This window comes from Tachyglossus aculeatus, chromosome X1, assembly GCF_015852505.1.
Source record: "Tachyglossus aculeatus isolate mTacAcu1 chromosome X1, mTacAcu1.pri, whole genome shotgun sequence".
In the NCBI taxonomy this organism is placed as follows: Eukaryota; Metazoa; Chordata; class Mammalia; order Monotremata; family Tachyglossidae; genus Tachyglossus; species Tachyglossus aculeatus.
In genome coordinates, this window is record NC_052101.1 from 38,974,781 (window position 1) to 38,988,337 (window position 13,557).

A 13,557-nucleotide genomic window follows, 5' to 3' on the forward strand; every position below is an offset into this window, starting at 1 on the left:
TCTTTCACCTTCCACATTCACCTTGTTCCAAGTGCTGCCAGTTTTTCCCCACATTATTTCCCAAACCTGCCCCTTCGTCTCTACTTTTATAGCCGCCCCCATGACCTCTCGGCTGGACTTCGTGGAGTTGTCATGAAAGCCAAGGTGCTGCTGCTGAGACTGTGTCTCTACTGAAAATCCCACCGAAAATCACTTGCACTCTATATCCAGGATAATGCAGCAGCCTGTCTTTTCTGGTTCTTTGCTATTCGGAGTGAACATTGATCAGACACCAGTTGTTAAGGAGAGAAAAGTGTGTTCTACTGCCAGCAGGATATATATTTGAGATGTTTTTGAAGATTCACATAATCTCATTTGGGCCCCTCCGCCTTGTGGCCCCCCAACATGAAGAGGCCAGTGAGAAGAATGGGTGTCTTCTGCCCACCTGGAACAGAGACCTCAACAACAGCAGTTGCAACTTGGCCCCTACCCATTTCATAAACCATCATAGAGATGATACTCGCAAGGAACAGGAGGTGTCTTCCTGCTTTCTCGTGAAACCCAGGGGAAAAACAAACTACTACCTCAGCTTCCTTACTGATTTCCCTGCCTCCAGTCTCTCCCCTCTTCAGTTTATCCTCTACTCGGCTGCCCGGATTATCTTTCCAAAATGACATTCAGAACGCATCATTTGCCATCTCAAAAATCTCCAGTTGCTCCCCATTTCTCTCCCCCGTCGAATAAAAACTCTGGAGGCAAGACTCTTTTCTCCTCCCAACTTTTCTGCCTTCTTCTTCAGCTACTTCCCAGCTTGCGCATTTCATTCCTCTTAAGGTATCTTGATCTCGACTCTCCCGTCTCTGACCATTGGCGCACATGCTTGGAACTGTCTTGCTTTTCAAATCTAACCAATCAGATCCCCCTCTGCTTATTTTTTATGGTATTTGTTAAGTGCTCAGTGTGTGCCAAACAATGTACAAAGGGCTGGAGTTGAAACAAGCTAATTAGGTTGGACCCAATCCATGTCCCTCGTGGGGTTCATAGGCATAATCCCCATGTTGCAGATGAGGAACAGAGAAGTGACTTGCCCAAGGTCATCCAGCAGACAGATGGCAGACCCAGGATTAGAACCCTGGTCCTTCTTACTCCCAGGTCTGTGCTCTATCCACTAGGCCACACTGCTTCTCCTCCAACCCTTGAAAAAACAACTCAGTAAGACAGCATTCCTCATCTAATTCCTGCCTCTCTGATCACCCATAGCACTTATATATTTATTCATTTTTCTGTGCCTCTTATTTGCTTGTTTATTTGTATTTTATTTACTTTTGCTGCAATCAGTTATACCTGTGCTTTCCCTTTCATTCCAATTGCAGGCATGCCATCAATATCTGCCCGTTTCCCTCATATGATTGTTAGCTTCCTGAGGCAGGGGCAGTGCCCCCTACTTTTAATGTGCTCTCCCAAGTGTCTAATACAGTGCTCTGAACACATGATGATGGCAATGATAATAAAAATAATAATAATAATGGCATTTGTTAAGTGCTTACTATGTGTGAAGCACTGTTCTAAGTGCTGGGGGGGATACAAGGTGATCAGGTTGTGTCACGTCGGGCTCACAGTCTTAATCCCATTTTACAGATGAGGTAACTGAGGCACAAAGAAGTTAAGTGACTTTCCACTGAGCCATGCTGATGATGGTGGGACAAAGATTGATTATCAGAGAGAGTGGAAGATGGGTAGATGGTTCCTGTCAAATCCCTCCCATGTCTGCATGGAGATGGGCTGGGGCTGCCCAGTGTCTTTCAGCCTTGACGGGGAACCAGGAAGGGACCCACTCTAGGTAAAGCCCAGGGAGTGTCTTTGTGTTGATGAAGAAGCAGAGAAGTGTGGGATGGAGACTACTGCTATTACTGCCCTGTGCCCTTCTTTCCTCCCCAACCCATTGACCGCTGGCGGGAGGGAGTCCCGGAAATGGGGGTGGAGTGTAATCTCTCAGGACCCAACACTGGATGGGGGCGGGGGCTATCCTCTCTGTTCCTAGACTTCAAAGTCTTCTAATAATAATATGAGAAGCAGCGTGGCTCAATGGAAAGAACACAGGCTTGGGAGTCAGAGGTTGTGGGTTTTAATCCCGGCTCCACCACATGTCTGCTGTGTGACCTTGAGTGAGTCACTTAACTTCTCTGAGCCTTAGTCACCTCATCTGTAAAATGGGGATGAAGACTGTGAGCCCCACGTGGGACAACCTGATCACCTTGTATCCCCCCAGTGCTTAGAACAGTGCCTCGCACATAGTAAGTGCTTAACAATGACATCATTATTATTATTATTATTAATTAATAATAATAATGGTATTTGTTAAGCACTTACTATGTGCCAAGCACTGTCCTAAGTGCTGGCTTATGGTACTTCTTAAATGCTTATTATGTGCCAAGCAGTATTCCAAATGCAAAGTTCTGAGTTAATCAGGTTGGACACAGTCCCTGACCCACACGGGACTCACGCTTTTAATCCCCGTTTGACAGATGAGGTAACTGAGGCCCAGAGAAGTGAAGTGACGTGCCCAGGGTCAGTCAACAGACATATGACAGAGCCAGAATTAAAGCCCAGGTCTCTCTGACTCTCAGGCCTGTGCTCTATCCACAAAACCATGCTGCTCTCACTCTCTGGGAAAAGTGGGGAGCCTCCAGAGAAAGGCCAGCTTGACTGGAAAATCCTACCCAGTCCATGTAGCTCTCAGTCGTATGACTCCAGGTTCTCCAAAGTCTGGACTTCCGACGCGGATTGGATCCTGGGCTGTGGAGCCAACCCCAGGGTTGTGTTTGGGAGGGTTTGCTACACTGCTATGGCACAAGCTGATCCTCCTTTTTTTTTCTTCCTCCAACCCAGGGAGCATATCGGAAAGAAGAAAGCTGGTAAGGAGGAAATTCTATTTTTTTCCTTGGGGCACTTCACTATCTCCTTTCTTCAGCCCTGCTCAGATAGGTACTCACTTACACCAGACGGAAACTTCTCAACCAGGAAGGGGGACCATGGCTCAGGTCTGTGTTCCGCCACAAGATGCTTCCTCTGAAGGGCAGGGTGCTAGGGAGACAGAATTACTTTAAAATCCAGATTCTTCTCCTACAAGCGATGCTGGGCAAAACACTGCGCTGTAATCAGTTCCCTAGTGCAGGTGTTAGGTCCTGAAGTTGCAGAAGGAGGAGAAATAATATTTTTTAAACACTTATTAGGTACAGAGCACTGTAGTAAGCACTTGTAAAGAATACAGAGGTGGGAAGTAGACACGGTCCCTGTCCCTAAGTTTGTTCACTATTCCTGACAGGAGACTGCATCATCTTTATCACATCATCATCACCTCTAGACTGTGAGCTTGTTGTGGGCAGGGAATTTATCTGGTGTTATATTGCATTCCCCCAAGTGCTTAGTACAGTGCTTTGCACACAGTAAGCACTCAATAAATATGATTCAATTTAATCAACCCATTAATCAGAGTTAGACTAGGGAAAGAAATTGTTGAAGAGAACTCAAAGAATCTCAAGGTATTTAAATCAATGGTGACATACCCCTGCGTTTGTATGGACTTAGCTGATGTTATTTGCTGAGTCCTTAGTTAGTAGTAGTAGTAGTAGTAGTAGTAGTAGTAGTAGTATTTGTTAAGTGCTTCCTAAGTGCCAAGCACTTTACTAAGTGTTAGGCTAGATACCAGATAATCAGGCCAGACACAGGAGACGCAGAGTCTATTCTACAGGTGAGGAAACTAAGGCCCAGAGAAGTTAAATGACTTGCCCAAAATTATACAACTGGCAAGTAGAACAGTGCTTTGCACATAGTAAGCGCTTAATAAATGCCATGATTATAAGTAGCAGAACCCGGATTAGAACCCAGGTCTTCTGATCCCCAGGCCTATGCTCTTTCCACTAGGCCACGGTACCTCTATTTGTTATAGAACAAATATATAAATAATTCTATTTATTCTGATGGTATTGACGCCTACTTGTTTTGTTTTGTTGTCTGTCTCCCCCTTCTAGACTGTGAGCCCGTTGTTGGGTAGGGACCGTCTCTATATGTTGCCGATTTGTACTTCCCAAGTGCTTAGTACAGTGCTCTGCACACAGTAAGTGCTCAATAAATACGATTGAATAAATGAATGAATGAAATGGAAGTCAGGGAGGCAGCACCCTTGAGAGTTCCTAAAATCTCAGTTTGGCGGGATCACTATTCCCCTCAGCATTGATCCCAAGGAGACTGCAGAGGGTAACGCTGTGCCCACCAGCAGGGCCACAGCACAGAGGAACAGATCTGTCTGAGGGTTGTCTTTGTCTCTCCGACATCTCTGGGAAGATCAGAGACTGGAGGATTGCATCATCATCATCATCATCAATCGTATTTATTGAGCGCTTACTATGTGCAGAGCACTGTACTAAGCGCTTGGGAAGTACAAATTGGCAACATATAGAGACAGTCCCTACCCAACAGTGGGCTCACAGTCTAAAAGGGGGAGACAGAGAACAAAACCAAACATACTAACAAAATAAAATAAATAGAATAGATATGTACAAATAAAATAAATAAATAGAGTAAAAAAATATGTACAAACATATATACATATATACAGGTGCTGTGGGGAAGGGATTGCACTGATAAGTGGGTCGTTATGGACTCGGGTTGCCAGGCACATTGGCCCATAGAAGCAAGAACTGATAGATCCCTTGGTCCCCAGGGAAATGGGCATGCAAACTAACTAATGAAGGGTTGGCACTGTGATCTGTTGTTCCGATTGATGCCAGAGGGACTGGCCATTAGGAAGTGTAATGAAGGGGCTGGTTGGAGTCAGCTGGTCCTGGGCAGTGCTGGGGGATTGTAGGTCATGGATGGGGGTGGGGGAGAGGGAGGAATGGGGAGAGCAGTTTTTGAAGGTTTGTTGTACTTTGGAAACTGTTTTGGTTTCTTTTGAACTCTTTTGGAGAGAACTTGCCTAGATTTGAATTCCACGGGGTTCCCTGTGGCTAGTTCATACAGATCCGGAACCTCAGGACTTGTACCCTAGCCAGGCTTTGAGACACAGCCCATGTATGTTGAGCACGGGCCCGAGAGTCAGAAGGCCATGGGTTCTAAATCCGGCTCTGCCACTTCTCTGTCGTGCGACCTTGGGCAAGTCACTTCATTCATTCATTTATTCAATCATATTTATTGAGCACTTACTGTGTGCAGAGCACTTTACTAAGTGCTTAACATATAGAGATGGTCCCTACCCAACAACGGGCTCACAGTCTAGAAGTCACTTCACTTCTCTGGGCCTCAGTTACCTCATCTGTAAAATGGGGATCAAGACCATGAGCCCCATATGGGACAACCTGACTTCCTTCTGTCTACCCCAGTGCTGAGAACAGTGCCTAGCACATAGTGCTTAACAAATAATAATAATAATAGCATTTATTAAGTGCTTACTATGTGCAAAGCACTGTTCTAATACACTGTTCTAATACCATAATCATCATTATTATTAGTATTAGTATTATTACTGATATACAGCTTGTGGTCTGGTGGGTCAAAGATTGTGTGAACAGGCCTTTGAACTCACATTTTCCAGTAGATGATTGAGAAGCGTGAAGTTGCTGGCCTGGGGTGTTTGAGAAATGCCCACCCCTGAGCTAGTGAGGATGTCACTCTCAGGCTGGTAGGTTTGCCATGCTGACCAGTTAGCTTTAAGGAGAGGCAGAGAACTAGCCCTCCCAGCCTTGTGGTGCATTTTCTAGTAAACATCATCTTCTAATAATGAAAACAGTGGTATTTAAGTGCTTAGAACTATGGTGTTTAAGTGCTTACTGTGTGCCAAGCACTGTATTAAGTGCTGGGGTAGTTACAAGATATTCAAGTTGGGTGCGATCCCTGAGATCCATGGAGCTCACAGTCTAAGTGGGAGGGAGAACCGGTATTTTCATTTCACAGACAAGGACACTGAGGCCCAAAGAAACGGTAATGTGCCTAATGTCATACAATGGGCTAATGGTGGACCCAAGATTAGAACCCAGGTCTTCTGAGTCCTGGACCTGGGCTTTCTCCCCTAGGGCACACTACTACAATGCAGAATGTTCTGAGACTAACTGCTTTGGGCCTGGGAGAGAACAGCCACTGCTAGCATCTTCCACCTCCCTCTTCGTCCCTGCCTAGGGCCAGGAAGGGAAAAGCAAATTGGATATGGGCACTGGGAGGAGGGACAGTGGCTGAGAGAGAGTTCTCTCTCAAGGAGAATTGCCAGGTTTGCAGATGAGGCTAACCATCTGGAGACATCCTTGTGGGAGTCCAGAGGGCCACGTGGCAGAGGGGGGGCCTTGACAAGAGGCACTAAAGATCCCTGTTACTGAACTCTTCCTGCCTCCCCTCTCTGCTTGAAAGAACAGCGAAGCTGCTCCAGTGAACTCAGGACAGTGGATCGCCCAGATTCTCTGTTTCCAATGCAAGACCTGGCCTCTCGCCTCCTGAGGAGCCTGGAAAAGCTAGAGTGGAGGAGGAAATAGGGAACCATCCCAGTGATCAGGAGAGAGAAACAAAAACTATCATTATTATTATTATTTAGTAGTAGTAGTAGTAGACTGTGAGCTCCATGTGGGACGTGAACCGTGTCCAGCCTTATTATTCATTCATTCAATCGTATTTATTGAGCGCTTACTGTTTGCAAAGCACTGTACTAAGCACTTGGGAAGTACAAATTGGCAACATATAGAGACGGTCCCTACCCAACAACGGGCTCACAGTCTAGAACGGGGAGACAGACAACAAAACAAAACATGTGGACAAGCGTCAAAACTGTCAGAATAAATAGATCTTTATCTACCCCCGCAATGTGGGGCAGGGACTGTGTCCAATCCAATTTGCTTCTATCCACCCCAGTACTTAGTACAGTTCTTGGCACATAGCAAGTGCTTAATACCACAATTATTATTACTATTATTATTATCATCATTATTATTATATTATCGTCCTCTAGCCTGTAAGCTCGTTGTGGGCAGGGAACTTATCTACCAACTCTATAGTATTGTACTCTCCCTTGTGTTTAGTACAGTGCTCTGCACACAGTAAGCACTCAATGAATATGATTGATTAGAAGTAATAATAATAATGTGTCCAAAGCTGTATGAAAGAAGGGTGAGCCCAGAGTTAAACAGCAAAATCTCCGTGTTGGGGTGAACCTGAAGTTTCACTCATAGTTGCTGTTCCTGCTGGGAACATTTCTGTTTCTGGGCAGTAAATCCGGATCTTCACAGATCTCTGGGTTGTCTTCCGGAGTCTTCCTCTCTGGGGTTGGGTTTCTCAGGGCAGGCAGAATTGTCAGGAACAGATAGTGTGGGGCTGGTAGGAGCTGACCAGCCAGGGCAGGCCATGCTAGGCTGAACGAGTCAGGATCAGTTAAAGGCTCTGATCATCCCAGAGCATTCCGAATCCTAATTTTCCTTCCCTCACGCTGGCCCCTCTGGTCTAGTTGTGGGCAGAAAGTGGGGGGCCGGTGGAAATGTAAGATGGGGTGCAGGACTTGGAGCTGAGTGCCGACTGCGAGGGCTTTCCAAGGGGTGGGGGGTACTGGGACCTGGGAATGGCTACCTGCGGCTTTCCAGATGGCACAGTCGGAGGAGGAGCCGGATCTGGGCTCTTAGCGCGTGGGGGTAATTGCCCATGGGCACAGCCAGTGTGCGTCCAGTAACTCCCACCTCTTCCGGCCAAACCCTGTCTCCCGCTCTCAGTCTTTACTTTAACAGAATCCACCGGTCCCTGCGGCGTAATTACAGGACCGGCGGAAGGGTGTGGGGCAGGGGTGCCATCGGGGCCAAAGGTGGGAGGGAGAGGCTTTGGCCTGGGAGACAAAAATATCCCTTCCACAGAGGCCTCTAAGGGGCACTGATCCTGGTAAGGGCAGCAACACTTCTAATCTGTGGTTCTTGCGGGTTGGGCCAGGGGTGACATTTAGTCTCCCTCTTGGGGGCTGCCAGCAGCTTTGTCTTTTCCAAGGCAGAGTTAGCCACCAGGTCAGCCTTCTTACTCATTTCAACTTTCCCCCTTCTTGCTGCAGCCAGGGGGAGAAGCCCGGCCCAAAGTACCCTCTTGTTTAGAAATTGGCAGTGGTTCAAGCGTCGGTGTGTGGAAGGGCCCTGGGGGGAAGGAAGCGTAGCCCTTTCAGAATGAACTATCCTTCACCCTCCCGTGGAACAGGCCTGTACCCCCTCCATGCCTTTATTTCCTGATGCAGTGCAAAGCTCATCGCTTGGCCTTGAGTGGCCAGGCTGCCAGGATTCCTTTTTGCTGCTCTTCACATGGCCCTACTGAGGATTCGGAGGAGGTGTTGGATTTGTTGCATAAAAACAGTCGGTCAATCAGTGGTATTTATTGAGCACTTACTGTGTGCAGGGCACCGTACTATAAGTGTTTAGTAGACAAAATAGCTGCCCACAACGAGCTTACAGCATAGAGGACTTTGCTCTTCTAATGCCAACTTTCTCACTGTACCTTTATCTCGTATATCTTGCCACCAACCTCTCGTCTGTGTCCTGCCTCTGGCCTGGAACGCCCTCCCTCCTCATATCCTGCAATTAACTCTCTCCATCTTCAAAGCCTTATTGAAGGCAAATCTCCTCCAAGAGGCCTTGCCTGACTAAACCCTCCTTTCTTCTTCCACTCTCTTCTGCATCACTCTGACTTGCTTCCTGTATTCATCCCCCCCCAACCCCACAGCACTTATGTACAGATCTGTAATTTATTTATATTAATATCTGTCTCCCCTTCTAGACTGTAAACTCATTGTGAGCAGGGAATATGCTTGTTTATTGTTATATTGTACTCTCCCAAGTACTTAGTACAGTGCTCTGCACACAATAAATGCTCAGTAAATACAATTGACTCACTGGCAGGAGGACAGAAGTAGCATGTCCTGATGAAGCAGTGTGGCCTAGTGAAGCATAGTCAGTCGTATTTATTGAGCGCTTACCGTGTGCAGCATTGTACTAAGCTCTTGGGAGAGTGTAATATAATAACGAGCACATTCTCTGCCCACAGCAAGCTTACAATCTAGAGGGGGAGACAGGCATTAATATAAATGAGAGCAGCGTGGCGCAGTGGAAAGAGCACGGGCTTTGGAGTCAGAGGTCAAGGGTTCAAATGCTGGCTCTGCCAATTGTCAGCTCTGGGACTTTGGGCAAGTCACTTCTCTGTGCCTCAGGTACCTCATCTGTAAAATGGGGATTAAGACTGTGAGCCCCCCGTGGGACAACCTGATCACCTTGTAACCTTCCCAGCACTTAGAACAGTGCTTTGCACATAGTAAGTGCTTAATAAATGCCATTATTATTATTATTATAAATAAATAAATTACAGATATAATAAACTGCAGATGTAAATACATTGCAGGTAGGTCTCCTAGCCTCTCCCTGAGCCACATCACCTCAGCCTCCAGCTGGGCTGGGCCCCCTGGGAAGAGGGCAGGCAGCTAGCAGATTCAACACTCGGCCTTTAAGCACTGACCCCAGGAAAGCATTTAATCCAATCCTGGAGCTCTAGAAAGCACCCAGGGACCTGTTTCCAGCCTCCTTTGTCAGCCCACATTTGGGCTTTGGGCTGAAATCAGAGGGCCAGATTCCCCCTCCTGAAAGCCTGTAATCTTGGGCAGGTCATTTAACTTCTCTGTGCCTCAGTTCCCTCATCTGTGAAACAGGAATTAAGACTGTGAGCCCCATGTGAGGTATGGACTGTGTTCAACCTGATTTTCTTGTATCTACCCCAGTCCTGAGAATGATGATGATGATGATGGTGGAATTTATTAAGCGCTTACACTGTTTTAAGCGCTGAACAGCGCTTGACGCATAGTAAGTACTTAACAAATGTAATAATAATAGCATGGCCTAATGGAAAGAGCACAGGGCTGTGAGTTAGAAGGACCTGGGTTCTAATCCTGGCTCCACAACTTGTCGGCTGTGTGACCTAGGTCAAGTCACTTCACTTCTCTGTGCCTGTTACCTCATCTGTAAAATGGGGATTAAGACTTGGAGCCCCACGTGGGACAACCTGCTTACCTTGTATACACTAGTGCTTAGAACTAAGCGCTTATGTTGCCAACTTGTACTTCCCAAGCGCTTAGTACAGTGCCCTGAACACAGTAAGTGCTCAATAACTATGATTTAATGAATGAATGAACAGTCCTTGGCACTAAGTAAATGCATAACAAATACCATTGTTATTATTATTACTATTATTATTATTATTAATAAAGTGTTAGCTGGTCCATCCCTACCAGTGATGATGTATGTACAGGAGAGCAATGCAGCCCATGGTTACTTCAGGCATCCTGGTGCTACCATCACCATCAGCGTGGAAGCAGTATGGTCCAGTAGAAATAGCACAGTCCTGGGAGTTGGAGGACATGCGTCCTAATCCCAGCTCTGCCATGTGTCTTCTGCGTGACCTTGAGCAAGTGACTTCACTTCTCTGGGCCTCAGTTACCTCACCTGTGAAATGGGGATTAGGACTGTGAGCCCCATGTGGGTCAGGGACTATGGCCTACCTGATTACCTTGTATCTACCCCAGGGCTTAGAACATAATAAGCGCTTAATAAGTACCACAATTATTATTAGTACTATCATAGGTAGACTCCCGGGTTGTTCCACGGTGACTTTGCTCAAGACTGTATGAACATTAAGAGAGCTAATTTCTCCCAGAACAAATTTTTCTCTTTCTCTCGAGTTTAGGTGGATGATCTTGGCTTACAGGAAACTAAAGGATCAGATCAAACAGTTGGTGCTTTGACACCTCTTACATTGGTAATAATAATAATGGTGATAATAATAATAATGGTGCTTTTAAGCACTTATGTGTTAAGCACTGTTCTAAGTGCTGGGGTAGATACAAGCTAATCAGGTTGGACACAGTCCCTTTCCTGTAGGGGCCTCACAGCCTTAATCCCCATTTTATAGATGAGGTAACTGAGGCACAGAGAAGTGAAGTCACTTGCCCAAGATCACAGAGCTAAGTTAAAAGGAAGTCCTTCTAACTTCCAGGCCCAAGCTCTATCCACTTGACCATACTGTTTCCTCATGGTGGGTTAGAAGTAATAGTATTTATTAAGTACTTACTGTGTGCAGAGCATGGTACTAAGTGCTGGGAAAAAATACACAGGTCACTGGCCCTGTGTCCACCGCCTTCCCCTGCCTGTCTTCCTCCGCACCCTCAGAACAGGCACCATCCCACCTCCCCGTCCTCGGTGCCCACACTGGGCCCTTCACTCCTGCCTGCTGTGCAGAGCGTGCTGATGTAGTCATTGGTTTCCTCTTTGGCTTGCAGGGGGAGATGGAGGTTCAGCTGACCCCATGGTGCTGGAACAATATGTGGCAGTGGCAGATTACCAAAAGCAAGAGAGCTCGGAGATCAGCCTGTCGGTAGGGCAGCTGGTGGATATCATTGAGAAAAATGAGTCCGGTAAGTTACCTCCTGGCCCAGTTTGGTAGCCGGAAGCTGTAGGGTTAGAGAACGGCCAACTCGAAGTGGTGGGGCGGGGCTTGTTGTTATTTTGGCCTACGTAGGATTCAGTCTGAGGGTCTAGGCACCTTCTTTCCTTGGAGGGGGATGACTCCTCTTGTTTGTACCAGGCCAGAATTAAGGGAGGGAGGGGACCCTGGAGCCTTCTGTATGTGAGCTTGGGACTTAGGAGTGTCAGGCCTTGGCCTTCTGTTGGCTTTTCTGCGTTGTGGTGCCAGAGCTATTCTTTCCCCACCAGCCAAAGTGCTCTTCCTCATTGGCTGGGCCATTAAGAGACCCCACCAGGGGTAGAGCCCGTGCCAGGCTCAGGGAGATGGACTGAGAGAACATCAAGGACTCGAGTGGCAGAAACATGCTGGCATAGTGTGAGCTGTGCAGGGATCCTCCCAGGTGGTCGTTCCTGGATTTGAGGCAGAGACACTGCCCTTTCAGCCTGGAGACCTCGTCACACGGGACCTTGGGGGTTTGCCACCCGCTTGCTGCCTCTGAAATGGCGGTGGAGAGAGAATGATACCCTAGATGAAGGGAGGAACCTGAGGCTGGCCTAGCCCGGCTCGTGTACTGTCTGTCTGGAGACTCCCTGCCTTAGACCAGTTCAGACCCACCTCACCCCACATCTTGCCCCTGGATGCTCCTGTTTGCTTATGCAGTGGGCATCGAGGAAGAGCTATAACTTCAGGTCAAGTGAGATAGGTAGTGCCTGGTTAATATCATGCCACTCCCTGGGGGTTTACCACTACATGCCCTCACCTTACTGCTGCCCAGTCTCTTGCCTGGCTAAGGCGAGTCTCCATCTCCTTTTCAGGTTGGTGGTTTGTTAGCACTGCTGATGGGCAGGGCTGGGTCCCTGCCACCTGCTTGGAGGGTCAGGATGGAGCCCAGGAGGAACTGGCCCTGCAGCCTGAAGAAGGTAAGTCAGGGAATTGACCTTATATTCCCCATCCAAGAGTCCCTGTCTGTCTCTCTCAGTCTCTGTCTCTCTCTCCTCTCTCTCCCCTCTATCTCTCCTCCCTTCAGCAAGACCTGGTGGCAAAGGCATCCGTAGGCTGTCATTCATTCATTCAGTCGTATTTATTGAGCGCTTACCATGTGCAGAGCACTGTACTAAGCACTTGGGAAGTACAAGTTGGCAACATATAGAGACGGTCCCTACCCAACAGCGGACTCACAGTCAGTCTGCGGAGGTCACTCCCAGGCCCAATGTTGAGGAACTGCAGATGCCCACTCAGCCAGACCTCTAGCTTAGGTCAGGAAAAATTGGGAGGGAAGAGGAGAGGTGAGGAGGGAAACACCTGTGCTGTGGGGGGCCTTTCTTCTCTTTTGCCTCCAGCCCCTTGAAGTTGGTAGTTGAAGTTTTTGTGTCCCAAAAGTTAGAGAGCCAGTCTCCGAGCCACATCATCCCTGGCAGCCTGCTGCCTCTTCTGAACAAAGCTGGGGGCGGGGCAGCGGTCCTATCCATGGCTGCCCTGCAGAGGAAGTCAAGGTTCAGCTTAGCAGTGGCCCTGGAGGGCAACCAGAGAAAAGACCTGCTGCCCCAGCTAAACCCTGTCACATAGGGTGCAGGGCGAGATTGGTGGGTAGAAGACCTCAGACCAGATTAAAGGACCAAATTCCATTTAGTGCAGCAGTGACTGGTGAAGGGCTGAATTCAAGTGGGGAACCTGAAGTTCCGTTCTTTAACCACCCCAAATTAAGCCAAGGAGACTTTGGTTCTGGGGTCCTGCAGTACCCTGGCCTCTGCTGTATAAGCCCACCAACCTCCGCTTTGCCCCTAACCGTAGCCAGAACGTGGGCCGAGGAGAAGGAAAGGGAAGGGGAGGGGAGGGATCAGCCCAGCAGTTCCGTGACTGCGGGGAATGTTGGAATGCTGCTGTCGTCTCACCTCCTGTTTTCCCTTTCTGGCTTCCCCCAACATGCTTCCTCCCAGTCTCTTGGAGAGTCTGGTCCCTGCCCCAGCACATGGGCCGTCGTCGGACACTGGGGGATTTGTCCACCATTGGATGGGGTCAAGGTGCATAATACTCTGGAATTTTTTTCCTCCACTCAGGGTTGGAGCC

The 13,557-nt window shown here is 47.9% G+C and overlaps 1 protein-coding gene across 1 annotated transcript in view; it reads left to right on the top strand.

Moving 5' to 3' along the window:
- SH3PXD2B (SH3 and PX domains 2B) overlaps positions 1-13,557 on the top strand; it is an 85,993-nt gene that overhangs the window by 57,636 nt on the left and 14,800 nt on the right. Inside the window, exons 6-8 of the mRNA XM_038740007.1 lie at positions 2,869-2,894; positions 11,306-11,440; positions 12,306-12,410. Of these exons, the coding sequence (XP_038595935.1) occupies positions 2,869-2,894; positions 11,306-11,440; positions 12,306-12,410 (266 nt within the window). The remainder of the gene's footprint in view (positions 1-2,868; positions 2,895-11,305; positions 11,441-12,305; positions 12,411-13,557) is intronic.